This window comes from Eumetopias jubatus, unplaced genomic scaffold (assembly GCF_037043125.1).
Source record: "Eumetopias jubatus isolate StellerSeaLion01/CBP00866 unplaced genomic scaffold, mEumJub1_p1.0 scaffold_10, whole genome shotgun sequence".
Taxonomy (NCBI): Eukaryota; Metazoa; Chordata; class Mammalia; order Carnivora; family Otariidae; genus Eumetopias; species Eumetopias jubatus.
In genome coordinates, this window is record NW_028274816.1 from 14,149,216 (window position 1) to 14,169,103 (window position 19,888).

At 51.7% G+C, this 19,888-nt stretch overlaps 2 protein-coding genes and 1 pseudogene across 3 annotated transcripts in view; all 3 read right to left on the reverse strand.

The window, feature by feature from the left end:
* Window positions 1-906: 906 nt before the first annotated feature.
* On the reverse strand, window positions 907-13,960 carry SLC38A7 (solute carrier family 38 member 7). Of its 2 annotated transcripts, none has more exons than XM_028096629.2 (12): window positions 13,917-13,960; window positions 13,193-13,333; window positions 11,674-12,095; window positions 10,605-10,803; window positions 10,222-10,366; window positions 9,144-9,242; window positions 8,263-8,320; window positions 7,937-8,051; window positions 6,440-6,587; window positions 5,823-6,022; window positions 4,970-5,024; window positions 907-2,740 (listed from the first exon to the last, which is right to left on the reverse strand). In XM_028096629.2, exons 3-12 carry the CDS (start codon window positions 11,941-11,943, stop codon window positions 2,638-2,640), a joined length of 1,392 nt encoding a protein of 463 aa, XP_027952430.1. In that variant the 5' UTR covers window positions 11,944-12,095; window positions 13,193-13,333; window positions 13,917-13,960; the 3' UTR covers window positions 907-2,637. The 2 variants fall into 2 exon arrangements, with proteins under 2 accessions (XP_027952430.1, XP_027952435.1); XM_028096634.2 differs by having other exon boundaries at window positions 13,193-13,330; window positions 13,917-13,948.
* LOC114203274 (small nuclear ribonucleoprotein G pseudogene) lies at window positions 3,089-4,960 on the reverse strand (annotated as a pseudogene).
* Window positions 13,961-18,288: 4,328 nt separating the features above from the next.
* Window positions 18,289-19,888, reverse strand: part of GOT2 (glutamic-oxaloacetic transaminase 2) — a 28,105-nt gene continuing 26,505 nt past the window's right edge. The window contains exon 10 of the mRNA XM_028095021.2: window positions 18,289-19,521. Coding sequence (XP_027950822.1) covers window positions 19,399-19,521 — 123 coding nt within the window. The 3' untranslated portion in view covers window positions 18,289-19,398. The remainder of the gene's footprint in view (window positions 19,522-19,888) is intronic.

A 19,888-nucleotide genomic window follows, 5' to 3' on the forward strand; every position in this document is an offset into this window, starting at 1 on the left:
GGAGAGCCCCCACTCCCATTCCCAGGAAGGAAAGGGAATGTGGTGGAAGATGAGCTGATTAGACTTTACCCTACCGGCAAGTCTCATCCTGGCTGCTCTCCCACACCCAGGTGATACCCCACAGACAATGGCCACTTTTCAGTTCTTCAAATACCAAATACCAAACACGAAATTTTTCCCCACATGAAATTTTTCCCCATGCAGTTCCCATGGCCTGGAAAGATTCCCCCACCTCTCCCCACTTAGTTTATTCCTACTCATCATTCAGGGGCCAGGTCAAATGCTGCTTCCTCCAGGAAGCCTTCCCTGACTCCCCAGACAAGCTTCACGCCCCCAAAGAGAACATTCTATATATTCTCTTCTTGGCATATATCACAACTTGCAAGTATGTACTTGTGTGACCACTTGCTTGGCATCAGTCTTACCCAGGAGTCTGAGAGTGGAGCTGCTGTTTTGCTGAGTATTTTCTTGCCGGCCCTGAGCACTGCCTGGCTCTATAAACAGGGCCTGCTCAACACATGCCTCTGAAGAGATGAGGGTGGTTGTTCAGGACTTTGAAGCTCGTCCCAGAATGTGAGGTCAGTGAGACACACAGCACAGAGACTGGTCTGAAGCCGTGCGGTGTGGGGAAGACGTGAGGAGGACTGGAACCAAGGCAGAGGCAGCGGGACAGGAGGCTGGTGGTCGTGGTGGGGGCACTGAAGGGACGGCGAAGAGAGCGGAGGCATCAAGAGCCACTTGTGTGTTCCCATCTCGGTGAAGGGGGCATGGCAGCACTCATGCCTGAGACAGGGGTCAAAGTCGGTAAGGCCAAAAGTCCTCCGCCAACCCCTCCCCCACCCAGACTACCTCCCTCCCATCAGTGGCCTGGACTCTGTCCCCAGCACCAGACGGAGGCCACACAGCTCAGCAGCACAGCCCCTTTTTATTAACCATCCTCCCTGGTACGAATGTGCACAAGTAGAAAAGAAACAGTAAAATACTGGAGGGGAGGGCAGGGCAGGGGGCTCCTGAGGTGAGGCCAAGTGGCCAGATTCTAACTCCTTCTCTGGACCGGTCTCTTTCTGGGCGGTGCCTCCCCATCCCCCACCCCTCGGCTGAAATCCAACACCAGGAGGCTGTGCAGCCCTGCTGACCGGGTCCTAATCGTGCTGGGGCTGAGGGAAAACAGCAGCGAGGGTCTGGCCCGAGGGCCCAGGGGCGCGGGATGTGAGGGATGGCTGTCCTCCAGTCTGGAAACTGAGCGGAAGCCCAGCTGACTGCCAGCCAGCCTCTGCTTCTGTGATCTCAGCTCCCTGAGTGGTGGGCTGCTGGGTGGGGGGTCCCACTCACCCCAGCTACAGAGGGACCAAGGAAATGCTGGGAGTTCCAGGTGGAGGAAGCCCGAGTCAATGCCTGGGATTGGTCAGAGTGAACAGCCAGAGAGAGAAAGGGAAATGCAGACCAGGAGAACAGTGTCCTCCTCACCTCGCCTGGGGCACAATCCAGTGTAACCTCAGGCCAGGCCTGGCAGACCCCTGGAGCTGACAAGAGGAGGTCGGGCACACCCCCTACTACCCCCCAGGCTTATGTGAGCCAGAGAGACTGAGCTAGGAAAATGGGGTAGGGGCTGAAGAAATGACACGGGGAGGAAGCAGACAAGATCTGGACTGGAAGGCAAACTTCCAGACTGGTGGGACTACGCTCAAGTGTTGCCTAGTCAGTGACGACTCAGCAGCTCCTCTTCTCCGTGGGCTATCCTGCTAGGGTGACAGGGGAGAGGTGACCAGAGGGCAGGCAGAAGAGAAGCTACCACAGAGGCTCACCCTGAGCCCGACCCGCCTGGCCCGCATGGGTGTGGAAGGCTCCCAGCCTTCTCTATCACCCACCCTGCGCCTCTGAAGCGAGGGGCCCCCCTGGAATCGGAGAGAGAGAAGCAGCCGTCCTGCCTAGGGAAAAGCCGACTGAGGAGTCCTCACAGCACCACGGCGGGGCGGCACGGCCCCCGGCCTTGGGTTCGGAGCCGGGCTGGCACCGTTTGTAAACATTAGACTTGATGATGTCTGGGGATGGGGGAAGACAGGGATGCCTGGACCCTCAAGTTTGGGGAAAGAGGCCCCAGGATGGGGTGAACAGGGCCTGACTCGATTTACCTCTGTGCTACCTTTGGAAGTTGCCAGATCCCAGAGAAGCCACTGCGGGCGAAGTAGCTGACAAATTGGAGCAGACACTGAGTCCCGGGGTAATAAGCGCAGCCCCTGCTCAGGACGGGCTGCTCTGTGGAGGATGGTGGTGGCCCTTTGCCCACACTCTTTCTCCAAAGTCAGGCTGGGTTCTTTTTTTCGGAGATGTTCTGACCCTCTTCCCCCATGTTTTTCAGGCATGGAGAAGTTGAGCGTTGGAGGACAGGGAAGGTTCTTCTGTGACACGAGACCTCCTCCCCTAATCCTCGCACTGCCGGGTTTGAGCTGTCCAGAGGTGTGAGGCCTGCTTTCACTCCAGAACTGTCCCTGGAAAAGGATGTCCAGATGTCATCCCAGCAGGAAAGACGAATGATGTTGGACTCAGGGTGGCCCCACAGCTCAAAGAGATGGGTTCCTGGGTCCAGTGGCAAAGGCCATGTGTTGCCTGGGAGGCAAAGGCCATGTGTTGCCTTGGTTATGCCAAGAGATCCATAAAGATGGCGTTGGCTGTGGTCTGGCCAAAGATGAAGGCTCCCAGGGTGACTAAGAGGACACCATAACTGACCAGCGCCCACCAGCTGTAGGGTAGAGGGAGAGAGGGGCCTAGTCAGTTAACCCACACTTGACTTTGCAGACTTTTTTTTTAAAAATTTTTAAAGATTTTATTTATTCATTTGAGACACATACAGAGAGAGAGAGAGAGAGAGAGAGAGAGAGCATGAGCAGGGAGAGAGGCAGAGGGAGAGGGAGAAGCAGGCTCTCCACGGAGCAAGAAGCCCGACGTGGGGCTCAATCCCGGGACCCTGGAATCATGACCTGGCAGATACTTAACCATCTGAGCCACCCAGGCGCCCCTGTAGACTTTTTTATATATATATACACACACACACACACACACACACACACATATATATATGTACTTCATATCTATATAAGTATACACATATCAGTTAATTATTGTAATTACTTATACCACTTCTCCCGTGGGTAGAGCACTTCCTACTTCTAAATGACTTTTCATACAAAGGTATGTGGGGCCAGTCTAGATCCCTAAATTTGGTCAGGAGACCAAGACCTAATGGGATTCACTAACTACTCACAGCAAGCCAAGGGCAGAACCAGGATTAGAACGCATGTGTCCTGATGGAAATATGTTCAGAAAAAGCAGTTCACATGGAGTGTGATCCACTCCATTTACAAAAAAAAGCAGACATCTGCAAATCCATGTATCAAAGATAGCAACAGGGCATTATGAGAGTATAGCAGGGTATTGAGATTAAGGGTGATTTTAATTTTCTTCCTTAGACTTGTATTTTTAAAGTTTTCTATAATGAGGGGCGCCTGGGTGGCTCAGTCCATTAAGTGTCTGCCTTCGGCTCAGGTCATGATCCCAGGGTCCTGGGATCGAGCCCCGCATCGGGCTCCCTGCTCGGAGGGAAGCCTGCTTCTCCCTCTCCCACTCCCCCTCTGCTTGTGTTCCCTCTCTTGCTGTCTCTCTCTGTCAAATAAATAAATAAAATCTTAAAAAAAAAAGTTTTCTATCATGAATATTTCTTTTTCTTTGACTGTTATAAAAGTTTATTTAACAAAAAAGTTCAATATGAAAATGCACACGACCTGATTTTTATATTGTAGTAAAACAGGTACTATGGAGGGGACATGTGGAAGCAGTTGATTTCTTCTGATGAACACACCCATTGTTTATACTCGCTCCAAGGCTTCTAACATGATGATACTATTTCCTCATATTACCACCATTCCAGTATTGTTCTGTTGCCCACTAGTTGCCATCTCCACACACTCATCTATCACAAGATTCATAAACGGATCGAACCCCCGCAATATTCCTTGGACATGTCTGCCACCATTTAATTTCAATGACAATTTCTTGTCCATAAATTTTTTCAACTCCGGAGGGTGAGCTTTGCTCACGGTGTCTACTCCGTGAGCTCAAAGATGCCTCCAAACGGAATTTGTGGCGTCCCACACCTATCATGAATATTTCTTGCACAGTTTTTTAAAAAGCTTGCAACCTGTCTTCAACCTCTGCACTATTCAAAGAAATGTGGATATTAAAACACTGTCATGTTTTTCATGAGACTAACAAAAACTTGAAAGGCTGTTCCATACAATACCGGCAGGGCTGTGGAAAAGAGCGCACTCTCACTCTCTGCTGCTAGGACTCTGACTGGTACGGCCTTTCTAGAGGGACATTTGAGCCCACGTGCAAAAGTGAAAATGAGCATGTCCCTCCAGCAATTTCCTTCTAAGAATTGATCCTGCCAAGATCCTCAAGACAGGTGTGCCAAGGTGTCCGTGTATAAGAGTATTCATGCATTCATAAAACAGAACACTCTGCAGCCCTCAAAAAAGAGAAGTGGACGGATCTTCTTGTGCTGACAGAGAGTGATCTCCAAGACAAATGGTTAAGTGAAAGAAAGCAAACAGTAGAAAAGTCTAGCATGAAGCCATTTTTGGAAAACCCAAACTAGACACAGAGCCTCACGTGCTTGTGCATACACATGCATGCTTCATGCACAGAGAGCTCTCTCAGGACAAGGGATTGGTGGGGAGTGGGCTGTAGGGGCAAGAGGAACTTCCACATTCTTCTCTGAAGTCCTTCAGTAGCACTGGAACTGTAACAACCAGCATGTGCCACCCATTTAAGAAGGGATTTAGAAAACTCTTATGTTTTTCAAGTTTACAAGTCTCTTAACCCCTACCTGTTTTCGGCACCCCCCGGGCCCCTGCCAGACCATCCCTCATCCAGCACTTCCCTGACGGGACCAGAAGGTGCCCTGCTTTACCTGGCCGGCTTGACTTCTTCCATCTCAGAGAGTTTGGCTTGAATGAGGCACAGCCCTGGAAGAGAAGAGGCCCCCCAGGGCTCGGGTGGGCTCCTTCCCTTGGGCCCACCCTCGCCCTTGACCAAGAGGCCGTGGCGGTGAGCGGAGAAAGGCCTGTGTGTGCTCTTCCAGATACCCCACCCCCACTCCGCGCACAGCTGGAGGTCAGCACCCGACAGGCACCCTGTGGGCCGCACGCAGGCCTCAGAGCTCACGGGCGGCAGCGGAAGGTGATTCGGCAGCGGCGCCCACCACACCCGGGGCCCTTCCCAGCGTCCTTCAGAGCAGCTGTGGCCGCCACTGCTCCAAGCAATGTGGTGAGGGCTTGCCAGCTGGTCTCCCGGGGAGGAATAAGCTGGGTACAGGCGGAACTCGTGGCTGGGCACATGCGACCATTTCCCAGGGATCTGGCGGCAGACTCGTGTCTGAAGTCTCCAGACCTCTGCATTGGGGTGCGGCCACCAGACCCCGTCACCCTCTGGGCCATCATGGGCTGAACCAGCCCGACTGCTCATCGGCAGGCAGCAACAGATGCGTGAATGAAAGGTTCAGAGTGCAGGCTGTGCACTCAGACAGATCTGGATCAAAAAAGCTGCTACTCAATAGTTGAGTCTGTTCCTCCCATCTCCTCCCAACTTCCTCCCATCTCCTCATCAGCAAAGTGGAGAACACATCTGTGCTTTCTTCTCAGGAGGGGCAGGGGTTAGCACAGAGCCCGAGGTGGGTGGTTAATAAGCACTAGCAGGAGAGCAGGGGAGGAGCCAAGGCCGGGAGGCTGTGGGCGCCAGTGCTGCGGGGAGCGGGGGGCCCCCACCTGGGAAGACAAAGATGAAGCAGGCGGCCAGGCCTCCAATGACCGAGATGACCTTGCCGATGTCAGGGATGAAGAGCGCCAGCAGCAGGGTGAGCAGGAACCAGACGAGGGTCTGCAGCACGCGCCGCCTCCGCTCCCGCCCCACATCCTCCTCCACCGGCACCCCCTGGTAGCGCAGCCACAGGCCTTCGACCACCGCCCTGCCCACGAAGACAGTGGCTCAGAGGCCCCCCCACTTCCAGTTCCTGGAGCCAGACCTCTGAGCGGGTAGACTGGGGGTATGGCCCTAAGCTCTGAGACTGTTCCCTGTTGTGTGAAATGGGCCTAGCAGGACTCCTCTTGTGGTTGCCATGGGGACTGGCTGGGATGGTGGATGCGATGCGCTTAGTGCCTGGGCTGGCCCAGGATTCCTCTCCGCCCCCCGCCCCCGCCCCTGGGAACTGATACTATTATTCTCCTTGGGTACCTACAAGGCTGGGTGTTCAGGAAAGGATCCGGACTACAGGTTCTTAGAGCGCTCACAGAAGGTCAAAGGACCATGTTCAAAGGGCTTTCAAAAAGGGAGGAGCCTGGGGGGGGGGAAGGGAGTACCCCCATGGGATGGGGAGGGGGCTCACCGCCCACAGAAGTGCAGGATGGGGTAGGAGGTGAGCACACTCAGGATGATGAAGGCACGGGCAACGGCCACAGCCATGTCCTCGGAAGGGTAGGACAGAAGCACGTCGGGGTCCACGGCAGCTCCGAAGGTCAGGAAGCCACAGATGCCTGAGGACAGGGACAAGAGGGCTGGGCAGGGGCGATCCCGGGAGGGTAAGGGGATGGACTGTTGACTCCTGGGTGCAACATCAGATGGCGAGGGCATTGGGGCAGCTCTGAGGCTAAGAGGGTGTCGGGCTGGGACCCGAGGCCTTCTCCCTGACTTCTCCCATTCCATCCCCACTGCCACCTTTGTCATCTTGAGCTTGCCCAGCACATTCCTGTGTCAGAGCATCAGCATGAACATTCTGTCTGCCCAGCCCTTCATACCCCCATCCCCTCACCATTCAGGTCGCAGCTCAGATGTCTGCTCCTCGGAGAACGCGTCCACCCTGCCCATCCACCATCACCCCCGGCCCTGGGTGCTCACTCACACCACCCTGCTCTATTTTCCTCAGAGCACTACTCTCTCTGCGTTTTCTTTTTTAAACACTTGTTCATCATGTATCTCCCCAGCCAGAACACGAGCCCCAGGAGGACAGGGACTCTGCCCATTTGCCTCTCTTGTTTCTGGCTTTGTCTTCAGAGGTAGAACAGTGCTGGCCCCCTAACACCTGCGGAAGGAATCACAGGACCTGGACTTCCTGGTCTTCTGGTCCTGCTCTGTCATCCAAACCATTCCCAGCATGGCGCCCAGGGCCATTTTTTGCTGAGACGTGCCGCTGCTTGAAATGCTTCCTCTCTGGCTCCCAACAGTCCTCAGGCCCAATAGGACCTATCCATTCCCTGTCTGGCCTCACTGCCTGCCACCCGCCCCCAACTCAGCCCATTCCAGACCCTTCTGTCCCTGCCGCAGGGGCTTGGCATTTTCTGCCTCTGTCTGGAATGCTCTTCTCCCAGCCCTTCAGATTCTGGCTCCTCATCACTGGGGCCCCCCCAGATGTCACCCCCTCAGAGAGGAGCCTTCTGTGAACCACCCCCTTTCTGTGATCCATGGTGGCCGTCCCCACCTCTCCCAGTCCCACTCACATCTTCCCTGTTTGACTGTCACGGGGGCACTCGCCACTGTCTAGAATGCCTTACTGATTCCTGTTTTACTCTGTAAGACTCCCTCTGCCTAGACCGTCAATTCAACGAGAGCAGGACCATGGCTGTCAATCTTCACAGCATCCTCCATGCTGGGAACGGTTCCTGGCACTTAGTAGGCACTGATTGAGAGCTGCTGAATGAATGAATACATCTCTCTCATTTGGGTGGGAGGAGGCCCAAGGCAGCCCAGGTTCAAGCCAATGCCTACAGAAGTGTTTTGATATGCTGGGAGTGCAGGGCTATCCCCAGGAGAGCTGGGCCAGAGGACACGGAGACAAAGGGGGAGACGGGGAGCACCCCAAGTCCAGCCCTCGGAGGGGAGCACTCACCTGTGCCCATGTAGACAGCGAGGGCGATGACCATGGCGGCTGTCACCACCCCACCCCAGGTCTTCACCTTGGGCCGCTGCATGCTGTTGAAGACGGGCACGCTGCTCACATGGCACTGTTAGGGTGAAGATCACAGTTATGGGGGGAAGTAACCCCTTCCCCGGTTTCCAGAAGGAGGTACTTTGGGGACAAAAGCCACGGGACAAGTCCCAGGGCCCCGACTCTGTCTTTCCTCCCAGGATGTCCCCATCCTCCCTGTAATGTGGGTTCCAGCCCGGGGTGGGGAGCAAGCTGAAAGGCCGAGACAGGAACCTTGCAACCGGCACCTGAAATCCGAAGCAGATGGTGGGCATGGCATTGAACACGGCCACCCAGGAAGCTGGCCTGTGAACAAACACACGAATCTGCTGCCTGTGCACCCCCCAAGAGCCACCGACCGCCCCATGCCCTTCCTCTTCACTCAGCCCACCATGACCCTCCCCCACCACTATTCTACACATTCAACCTAAGTCTGGAAACACGTCTCATTTCACAGGTCAGTAAACTGAGGCTCGGGAAGACCCTCCAGGGACCAAAATCCCGAATTTCTGGCTCCTGCACTGGGGTTTCTGCTTTCCTTTCTTTCTCTTTCAAAAACAGGAAACTTTTTTTTTTTTTTTTAATGACAAAACAGATTCATCTTCAAACAGAAGATACAGAAGTTACAGAAAGTTGTAAAAATGGACAAGTCTACCCTGGTAGTCTCCATAACCAAGGCCTCGTCTTCTTTTTTTTTTTTTAAAGATTTTATTTATTTATTTGACAGAGAGAGACAGTGAGAGCAGGAACACAAGCAGGGGGAGTGGGAGAGGGAGAAGCAGGCTTCCCGCTGAGCAGGGAGCCTGATGTGGGACTCGATCCCAGGACCCTGGGATCATGACCCGAGCCGAAGGCAGACGCTTAACGACTGAAGTCACCTAGGCGCCCAACCAAGGCCTCGTCTCATGATGGCTCATCTTGTTAGATACTGGTGGCAAAGTCTCCCCGTCCCTGGTTCTCACTCTTCCCTCCAATAAAAAGAGATTCCTGCCTCCTTCCTACAATGACCGATGAGTCAAGCTCTGGTGAGCGAATGAGACTTGAGAAGAGCACCTGTGTGGCCTTTTGATGTCTGACCTAGCACCTCCCGGGGCCCAAGTGGTGGCTTCCCCCGGGGGTTCTTACCCACCTGGTCAGGATGTCCCCTGGGGTCATCTCTTTATCTGGCCAGATATATTTGATGATAATGATGGCAGTGACGTACCAGGTGCCCACGACGCTCAAGAAGCTGCCAGAAAGAATGGACTGAGCTTCCTCTTCCCCAGCCCCAGCTGCCCTCTCTGCTTCCACCCCAGGGAGTACCCATCCTCAGCTCTCGTGACCACAGTGTCTACTGAATGAATTGGGAGACTATTCCAAACAAAGATTAAAACGATGCACAAGAAATAAGTTTTAGAGGAGTGCCTGGCTGGCTCAGTCAGAAGAGCATACGGCTCTTGATCCTGGGGTCATGAGTTTGAGCTCCATGTTGGGTGTAGAAATAAACTTAAAAAAAAAAAAGAAGTAAGTTTTAGAGAAACTGGTCACAGCCTGGAGGGAGCTGGACCCAAGAGGGGGCAAGACTGACATTTCCGACCATTAGGAAATGCACTGGTTCAGCTCCATGGCTCAGAGGTCTGGGCTTGAAAGCACATCTGTTAACTTCCATCAGTGCAGCCCCTACTTGGTGACAGCTGCGAATAGGGCCCTTGAGAACTAGGAGACGCTGGAGGGTAAAGGGCTGGGATGTCAACATGAAAGGGGAACTTGGAGACAGCTGAGTGCGACCCTGTCAATTACGGATCGCAGGAAACTGCTCAGAATCACACAGCTTTTCAGACCCTGAGCCAGGAAGCCAGTCCTCTCCCCTCATACCAAGCTGCATGGAACACAGGGCCAGGCTTGACAATTCCAAATGATCAAAAATCCACTCTCCCTGGGAAAACCATAGCCCTGGCCAGGAAGCTGCCTTCACACTCATTATCACCTGTCCCTTCTTCGACAAGGACATTTGGAATGCAGTCTCTCACTGATGCAAAAGGCCACTGTCTTCCTTGTTGCTGACACAAAAGGACACCTTAGGCTGGAAGCCTTGCAAGCCCTGGCCCACCCTGCCTTGCCTGCTCTTGCTGCCCCAGAAGGAGAGGGCTTCGCCAGCAGCGCCTGGGTCTCTAGCTGCCTGTGATTAGAGCTTCCGCCTGGCCTGGGCTGGGGTGGGGCCTCCAAACCTGGCATATTTCTGGAAGCCGATCTCTCTGGGGATGGAAAGGGGCAGGATGAAGAGGAAGGCCGTGAGGCTGATGGTGAACTTTCGGTCTGTGTACCAGAGGCTGCCGCCGGCCCCCTCAGGCTCCTTCGCCATCACAGCTATAACTGCACAGGAAGGAAGGAGGGAACGTCACGCCAGGCCCCTGCAGACTGCAGCCCTCCTGCTCCGGTGAGCCTCAGGACCTTCATCAGTGTAATGGGCTCAGCAGCCAGGAGGGAGGATTTGCAGAAGAATGCCGGACCCAGGCTAGGCCCCGGGGCAGGTGTTTGTGCCTGTTCCCTCTCGCGGGGACCCCCAGGGCCGAGCGGGAGGGACGAAGGATGTCTGGAGGGGGAGACTCACTCTTGTCTTGTTGGTCGCCGATGATGATGAGGAAGGCGATGCAGGTGCCGAAGGTGTAGATGGCAATGGTCACCTCACAAAGCACTCCTGTCAGCTTGCCACAGACGGCCCACACCACCTCCTGGTAGGTCCTCTCATTGCTGGCCTGGGAGCAGTAGCCCAGGATGACGAGGCCGCTGATGATGAAGACCAGCATGCCCTGGAGGCAGGACAGAGCCCAAGGGTGGGGGAAGGCCTGGCAGCAAAGGACAGCCTGGCCTTGCTCAGCATTTACTAGGCCAATGCCCGAAGCCAGTTTGTTAAATGAGTTTTTTTTTTTTTAATTTTTATTTTATTTGAGAGAGAGAGAATGAGAGACAGAGAGCACGAGAGGGAAGAGGGTCCGAGGGAGAAGCAGACTCCCCACCGAGCGGGGAGCCCGATGCAGGACTCGATCCCGGGACTCCAGGATCATGACCCGAGCCGAAGGCAGTCGCTTAACCGACTGAGCCACCCAGGTGCCCTGTTAAATGAGTTTCATCTTGTGGGCAACTTTACCAGATTGCTGGAGGCTGCCGAGTTGAGGTTTTCTCTCAAAACAGAAGTTTTGTGGAGAATTTCAAACATACACAAGAGTGGAGCGGATGGTATCACGAACCCCCATTCACCCATCACTCAGCTTCAAAAATAATCAATTCGTGGCCCATCTTGTTTCTGCTACTGCCCCCCCCGCCCCGCCCCTGAATTATGTGGAGGGAAATAGAGGTTACCAAATTATTTCACCAGTAAATAATTCAGCATGTCGTTCTAAAAGATAAGGGCCCACTATTTAAACATACACTACACAATTATTCATTTTGCAGCTGATGTCCAAACTTCCCTGATTGCTGGGAAGCACTCTGAAGCCTCATCTGGGCTCAGAGGAGAGAATGCTGGAATAGATTAGTAATGTCTGCCAAGTGTGAGGACGGGGAGAGTGGCCGCACGTGTCACGCACTGACTATCCCAGATGCAAAATCGCTCTTCTGGAGGAAAGAGCCCAGACCCAGCACCCGAAGTGCATTTTTGCCCTAGCGGCTAGCACACTCACCATCTGCAGCGTGACGCCGGCCGCCAGCCCGCCTGCGGTGCTGAAGGCTGCAGGGAAGTTGAGCAGCCCTGCACCTAGGCAGGCGTTGACAACGATGAAGATGGCCCCAATGGTGGAAGTGGTGCCTCTGCCTGGACCCTCGGGAGAGGCCTCCCCTTCGCTCTTGGGGGCCGTGTCCACACAGGGACTCTGCAGCAGACGGGCCCGCTCCCCGGAGTCTGAGCTCGAGCCCCACTCGCCAAGGTCACTGTTGATGCTGACCTCGGCCATGGCCCCGGGAGCCCTCTTCCCGCGGGATCTGCAGATTCGGGCTCACAATCACATCCCCTGGGCAGATGAGGGAACACCTTCAGCTGGAGGGCGGTGCCAGCCTGTTTGGAACTATGATCCCAGGAGGCCCGTGGGCTCCAGCTCTTCTCAACCTAGATGTTAGAGACAGGTACTACTGTTACCCTGGGATGGGCACAGAAAGCTGAAACAACATTCTGAAGGTCAGATGGCAGAGACTCAAACCCAGGGGTGCCTCTGTGCAGAACATGGCGATGGGTGCCACAGTGCAGGGTGGCAGAGACAGAAAGATATCTGATGCAAATCCTGCTTGCTTCAGGCTTACAGACCCTCGGGGTCAATAAGACATAAATATAAAACAGAGGAGTACTAACACAACAGCACTACAGAGAGGCTCCACGTTGGGCAGGAATATCATGGACATATCTCATTCAGTCCTTACCACAGTGGTCATAAGGTTCAGAAAGATCGTATCACTGACCCAGGGTCACATATCAGCAAGAGAGGATTTGGATCTAAATCTCTCTGGCTTCCCAGCCTGTTTCTGTACCAGAGTTGCAAGAGCAGCCCTCACCTAGAACTGGGGGTATTTCAATGTATTACAGTCCCACATATCTCCCTCTGGCCCAGGGTCTAAATTCTGCGTAGCTTTCAAAGCCTTTCAAAATTCAAGGCTAATTAATTCTCACTCTTCTCCTGGGCAACTGACCTAACCACGCCCATCAGAGAGGCATCCCTGATGCCCTCAGTACACTGGGGGGTTTAGAATGGCTAATGAGACCCCCTAGGTAGTCAGATGCTTCTCATTTCTCCTCCTGGTGATGGCTGAACAAAGGTGGGAATCATACACTCCTTAGAGGTTAAAGGAAGAATGTGGATGCTCTCAGACAACTGTCACCAAGCACACAACCCAGCTCCAGAGGAAATCTCTCTCTGCCGGCTCCAAGTCCAGAAAGATCAGTCAAATGCCACAGGGCTTCCTCTTATGCAACCTGTTACCCAACCAGTAACTCAGCAAAAAATCAAAGCTGTGAGTAGTGAAGGTAGAGTTTGGGGCTCCCAGCTTTCCAGTATAGCTCCAGAGAGAGCTGTGTGAAGTCAGCACTCCCAGAGCTGTGAGACCTCCTCATCCACCCTGCTTCCGTCTCAGACACAAAGGTCTCTGCGCTGGTCCAAGAGTTCTCAGCTCTCCTTCCCAGAAAAGTCCTCAGCTCCACAACCCCCAGCTTACCTGCTATTTCCACCTGATGGTCTAAGGTGGAGGGTATGCTGCTCCTTCAGCTCTTTCTCCCCCAAAGATCTGGGATCTGATTTTCCTCACTTCCCTCGCTGGCCCCAATTTCTTCTTTCTCAAAACTTCACCTAAAATCTGCTGTCAGCAGAGAGAAGAGTTTGAGCTGTTTCTGCATTGGTCAGCAGAGTGAAGGGAACTGAGAAGCTCTGACACCAGATCAACCTGGGGAACAGGCCCAGGGAAGGGAAAAGGCTAGAGTAATGTCACAGCAGGTAGTTGGCAAAATCAGAACTACAAGCCTGACGTCCACAGGCTCAGGCCAGAGCTGTAACCACTGCCGCGGGCCCCCTCACATTCCAATCGGAGCGGGTTCCCAGTCCAGCCTGGGGCTGGATCCCAGAAATACGCAGGGTGGGTTGCATTGGGAAGTGGGCCAGGGCGCACCCGGAGCGGAGGGGAGGATCCCAGGCCCGAAGCAAGGCGAAGGGGCTGCTGTGAGGTAAGCTAGGGAGACGCTCCGGGACTCGATCCGGGCCTAGCACCAAGGGGAGACAGTGGGGCTAGGCGGGGCAAAGCCGGCCCAACTGAGGGCGGGCGGGGGACCGAGGACGCCGGGCTTCCGAGCCCTGCAGGGAGTGGGCAGGACTCTGCCGCAGCGGGGGCCCCAGGGCCCCGGGACTTAAGCTTCCAACCTCCACAGCCTCCACCTCCCACCACCTACCTACAGTGCTTCACACCCGAGCCGGCTGCAAGGACACGTGAGCCGCGGTCACATGACCGCCGGGGCTCCGGCGGGCCGCGGGCGGCGCTGGGAGTTGTAGTTTTCCGCAGGCTTTGGTCTTGGAAGGAACCAGCTCCCTGAATCCTCAACCCCACAACATTGACCCGAGACCCTCTCCGGGCCAGCTCACCATGCTTAACCTGTTAGTTTTAATCCTGGGTGGCTCAGTTGGTTAAGCATCTGCCTTCGGCTGGGGTCATGATCCTAGGGTCCTGTGACCGATTCCTGCGTCAGGCTCCCTGCGCTACCAGGAGACTCCTTCTCCCTCTGCCCCTCCTTCCACTTGTTCTCTCCCTAATAATAAATAAAATCTTTAACAAATTAAAAAAATATTTATTTATTTATTTATTTCAGAGAGAGAGACAGAGAGACAGAAAGTGAGCCCCAGGGGAGAAGTGTGGGGGGAGCCCCATATGGGGCTTGATCCTAAGACCCTGAGATCATGACCTGAGCCAAAATCAAGAGTTGTATACTTAACCGACTCAGCCACCCAGGAATTTGCCCCCAAATTCCCCCTTTTAAAGTGTCCAGTATAGTGGTTTTTAGTATATTCAGAGTTTTGCAGCCTGCCTAATTTCAGAACACTGCTGTCATTCTTCCTAAAACTCCGTAACCTTGAGTCTCCACTCCTTTCTCTAAGCCCCTGGAAACTACTAATCTACTGTTTCTATGGAGTTGCCCATTCTTGACATTTCATAAAAATAGAATCATATATGATTTTGTGTCACAAGAACATCCACCTCAGACAGATATTATGTGACCTTCTCATCACATATAATATTTTGCCTTCTACTCTTTTCAAGGTTCATCCACGTTGGAGCATATTTATTGCTGGTTAATATGCCGTTGTTGGGCTATTCCCTATTTTGTTTATTCATTTCACCAGTTGACTGGACATTTGTGTTGTTTCCAGTTTTTGGCTATTGTGAATAACAGTGCTATAAACACTCACATACGTCTTTGTATGGACGCATGTTTTCATTTATCCTTAGTACTTACATAGTGGAACTGCTGAGTCAAATGGCAACTGTTTAAACTTTTTTTTTAAAGATTTTATTTATTTATCAAATAAATAAATATTTATTAGATAAATAAATTTCTCTCTCTCTGAGAGAGAGAGAATGAGAGATAGAGAGCACAAGAGGGAAGAGGGTCAGAGGGAGAAGCTGACTCCCCGCTGAGCAGGGAGCCTGATGCCGGGACTCGATCCCGGGACTCCAGGATCATGACCTGAGCCAAAGGCAGTCGCCTAACCAACTGAGCCACCCAGGCACCCTAAACTTTTTTTTTTAAGATTTTATTTATTTATTCATGAGAGAGAGAAAGAGAGAGAGAGAGAGGCAGAGGGAGAAGCAGTCTCCCCGCGGAGCAGGGAGCCTGATGTGGGACTTGATCCCAGGACTCTGGGATCATGACCTGAGTTGAAGGCAGACGCTAACTGTTTAAACTTTTGAGGAACTGCCAGACTACTTTCCAAAACAGCTGCACCATTTTACATTCCTATGAGCAGTGTATGAGTTCCCAATTTCTCCATATCCTTGATAACCCTGAGTATCTTCTTTTTCCTTATACCCATTCTAGTGGGTATGAAAGGATTCTCATTGTGGTTTTGATTTGCATTTCCCTGCTGTTAGCTTTTCATGTGCTTATTGGCCATTAGTATGTCTTTTCTGGAGAAATGTCTATTCAGACCCCTTTTCCAGTTATTAAGCATTAAGCGGGTTGTCTTTTTATTACTGATTTGTACCGGTTCTTTATATATTCTGTATACAAATCCCTTATCAGATATGTGATTTGCAGTACTAATGTCAACATTTTTTAATAAGATTGTTGTTTAGAAAAAGTTGGTTTTTCAGTTACTGGATATAAAGGTAAACTAGTGGGACGCCTGGGTCTCTCAGTTGGTTAAGCCTCCGCCTTCAGCTCAGGTCATGATCTCAGGGTCCTGGGATCTGAGTCCGGCATCAGGCTCCCTGCTCAGTGGGGAACTTGCTTCTCACTCTGCCTGCCACTCCCCCTGCTTGTGCTTTCTCTCTGACAAATAAATAAAATCTTTTTTTTTTAAAGATTTTATTTATTTATTTGAGAGAGAGAGAATGAGAGACAGAGAGCACGAGAGGGAAGAGGGTCAGAGGGAGAAGCAGACTCCCTGCTGAGCAGGGACCCCGATGCAGGACTCGATCCCGGGACTCCAGGATCATGACCTGAGCCGAAGGCAGTCGCTTAACCAACTGAGCCACCCAGGCGCCCTAAATAAATAAAATCTTTTTTAAAAAAAGTAAACTAGTAATTTCTGAAAGCCCCCAAAATGAAAAACAAAAATCAAAAAACTCCCCCAAATTCCCAAGCCTAGAAGGAAAGAGCTTAAAAATTTTTTTTCAGGCGCCTGGGTGGCTCAGTTGGTTAAGCAACTGCCTTGGGCTCAGGTCATGATCCTGGAGTCCCGGGATCAAGTCCCGCATCGGGCTTCCTGCTCAGCAGGGAGTCTGCTTCTCCCTCTGACCCTCCCCCCTCTCATGTGCGCTGGCTCTCTCAAATAAATAAGTGAATAAAATCTTAAAAAAAAAAATTTTTTTTTTCAAGGAGGGATGCCTGGGTGGCTCAGTCGGTTTAAGTGTCTGCCTTCGGTTCGGGTCATGATCCCAGGGTCCTGGGATTGAGTCCCACGTCAGACTCCCTGCTCAGTGGGAAGTCTGCTTCTCCCTGTCCCTCTGCCTGCCGCTTTGCCTGCTTCTGCACTCTCTCTCACTCTGTCAAATAAATAAATAAATCTTAAAAAAATCAATCCAGATTTGGGAACTATTATACCTTAAATTATAACAGAACAAAGGTGTGACTCTTCCGAGTAGGCAAACCACTTCCTCCATCATGGGCAAGAACGTTAACATGTTAGAGCTTGACTAAGAAACTAGGAAAGGGTGAAGCTAACAGTCTGAACAGTGGAGAGAAGCATCAGGTTCACACCCACCAGCTCTGTTTTCAGTGAGGAATGGGACTTAGTCCAGGGTGTGCTGGTAATACATGTGTTTAAAAATAACAAGTCAGCAGGATGGTTAAGTTCCTTTTTTGGTTGAGTTCTTGGCAGCCAACTTTCAACCTTTCGGCTCCAGACAAGGAGACTTAGCAGTCAGTCCCTTTATGGATCAGTTGATATTATTTATTGCTTTTCCTTTTAAGATATTTCCAAAGACACCCAGTGATCTGGTCCATTCACTTCCTTTTACCACCTTGGTATTTCCATTGGCAACAGGAACACAGAAGAACCAAGGGTCAGGAATGACCACCTCCCCCGCCCCCCACCCTGTGCACCGTGTCCCTCAGGGAGCTAAGAGAAACAAGAGCTCAGTTTCTTCTTTCCCCCGAAGTGTTAAAACACTGTGGATGGGCTCTGGGCCTGAGTCCTGTTCCACTGTCTGTCTGGTCAGAAGCCGGCCCATCTTGAATCGTTCCTAGCACTAAGCCCAAGGGGCCAGAATAACCTTGGGAGCACTGATGCTAAGCAGATGCCCCTGCTAGATGTCTGCTGACAGCACATGACTTCGTGTTAAATGTTGCACACTGGCAAACTACTGTTCGCATCTTGCTTGCAAATAATTTTAAAACTGAATTAGTTGCCAACTTTTAAGCATCAACAGACCTCCCATAAAAACCAGGATTTCCATTTTATTTAAAAAAACTTAAGACCTGGGGCACCTGCATGGCTCAGTTGGTTAAGCGTCTGCCTTCAGCTCAGGTCATGATCTCTGGGTCCTGGGACTGAGCCCCGCATCGGGCTCCCTGCTCAGTGGGGAGCCTGCTTCTCCCTCTGTCTGCCACTCCTCCCTAATAAATAAAATCATAAAAACCAAAAAAACCACAACTTAAGAACTTGCAACCCTAAACTTTCTTTTGGTGCTGTCACTTCCCTACCACTCAACACTGAGGATGAAGGCTGCTCACCAGTCATGATCTATTTCAAATCCCTTTTTTACTTTACATTCACTGTTTGCTTCTATTACCTACTTGGCTCCTGTAGACACCTCAAGCCGTAACTGCCCCTCCGCTTCTTCATCCCTGCTTTAGCTACAGTTTCCTTAGAGGTATTCCACTTGTCCACCAGAGTCCAAAGGATTATACCCACATTTTCAACATTGCTGGACTGGACAAGCCGAATGGCAAGACAAAGACGAAGACGTGGCTTTTGTTTACATTCGGAACAGCTCACACGCCTACTGGCTTATGGGCAGTTGAACAGGCCTGCAGGCTTCTGGGACATACGGCCACTCCTACCCTTTCCTCCCATTAAAGAAGAACATAACATAGTAGACAGTGGTGGGGTCTACGGCAACTTTATTTTAACAGAGAAACCAGGCAGCCAAGAAGTCTACATGATTGGAGCAGATGGTGGCTATCTTTCCAAAGGGTGAAGCCTGAGCCCAGCTGGCAGCACACAGAGGTTAAAACCGAAGCGCAGAGGTCCGCTTGCCTGGTTCTGCCCTGCATCGCCTGCTCATGGTGTGAGATGAGAGACCGCACAACCGGACTGAATGAACGGGTCCAACCGGGCAGAGGCGACATCCCGACAGCAGACAATCAATCACTGAAGACGATGCTGAACTCAAGTGCCGTTACCTACTCTCTGCTATTCTCTGATGAGAAAGGTGAGGGTACGGGAGGAGCAGGAAATTATCTTCTTGGTTCTTTAAATAAGGAAAGCCTAGAGCATGGGGCAGGTGGTCAATCAAGCAGTAGCACAGGATGAAAATGTAGGCTAGTTATAGATCTCTGTGCCTAAGGAAAAGAACAGCAATGATAAGGGAAAAGAGAGGAACATTAAAATGCCTGAAAGTATTGAAAAGAAGAACCTTTTTTTTTCCTTAAGACAGAAACAGCATCTTTTTATTTTCCTCACTGCAGTGGCAGCAGACTTGCTGGTTTTCACGAAACATGATTTCTGTAACGAGGTCTGTTGATAAGCTTGCTTGATCGTGGGAGGACAAAACACAAGGCTGCCTGTGCATGTTACAACGAGCTCTTCCCACAACACCTCTTGCAGGTGCTGTTCTCACGCTGGATCTAGAAATGCCCCAACACCATAAGGTGCTGCAGTTAAAGCTTCTGAAATATTGCAATGGCGTGATCGACAGGGTTTTGGGGCTATGTCTTTTTTGTACATGTAAACTCTTTTGGAATAGCTGAGGTTAAAGGATGAGCAGGAGTTTGGTTTTGAGCCACAGTTTCAGACACCTGCCACAGATGCCTCTGCCCTATTTCACTACATGTTCTTTTCTATGAAACACATTCAGTGGTTGAGTGTTACATACTGTGGTTGAAAGAAAGGACCTGCTTGCCACCATCCACCCTCCTTCTCTCTCCGTGTGAATCTCACAACAGCAGGGGCCATAGGCAGGAAGGTTGTCTCTGGTTCCTCTCACCAGGGAAATTACTTGGTGACCTGGTGAATGGCATGGGCAAGGTAGCCCACGTTGCCAGAGGTGACCCCTGCCACAGAGATGCGGCCATCCTTTGTCATGTAGATGGAGAACTCCTTGGTCAGCCTCTCAACCTGCAGAGAGGGGAGTACAGGAACGTGTTCTAGGCAGGGGGATTTGACCAGTCCAGGCGGTAAAACAGGAAAATAACAGAAACTCTACTTTCTCGCTTAAACTCTATTCCCAGAATTTGGTGGGCTAGCATAGAGAGAAGGATAAAAACCATCTTAAAGTCGGATGAGGAATTCTGAGGTGTGAATAGGTGAAAACAAATCTTAGATCCAGCATTTGTAGAAAAAAACAGATCCAGAATCCAGCTGTGGAACAGCTCAGCTTATGTCTCCTATCAGTATTCAGGCTCCTGCTTGTTCTGGTATCTCTTCAGAGAAGCAGCAGGAGTCTGAAGAAAGACCAAAACACGCTCTGCTTTTCAGCGATTTG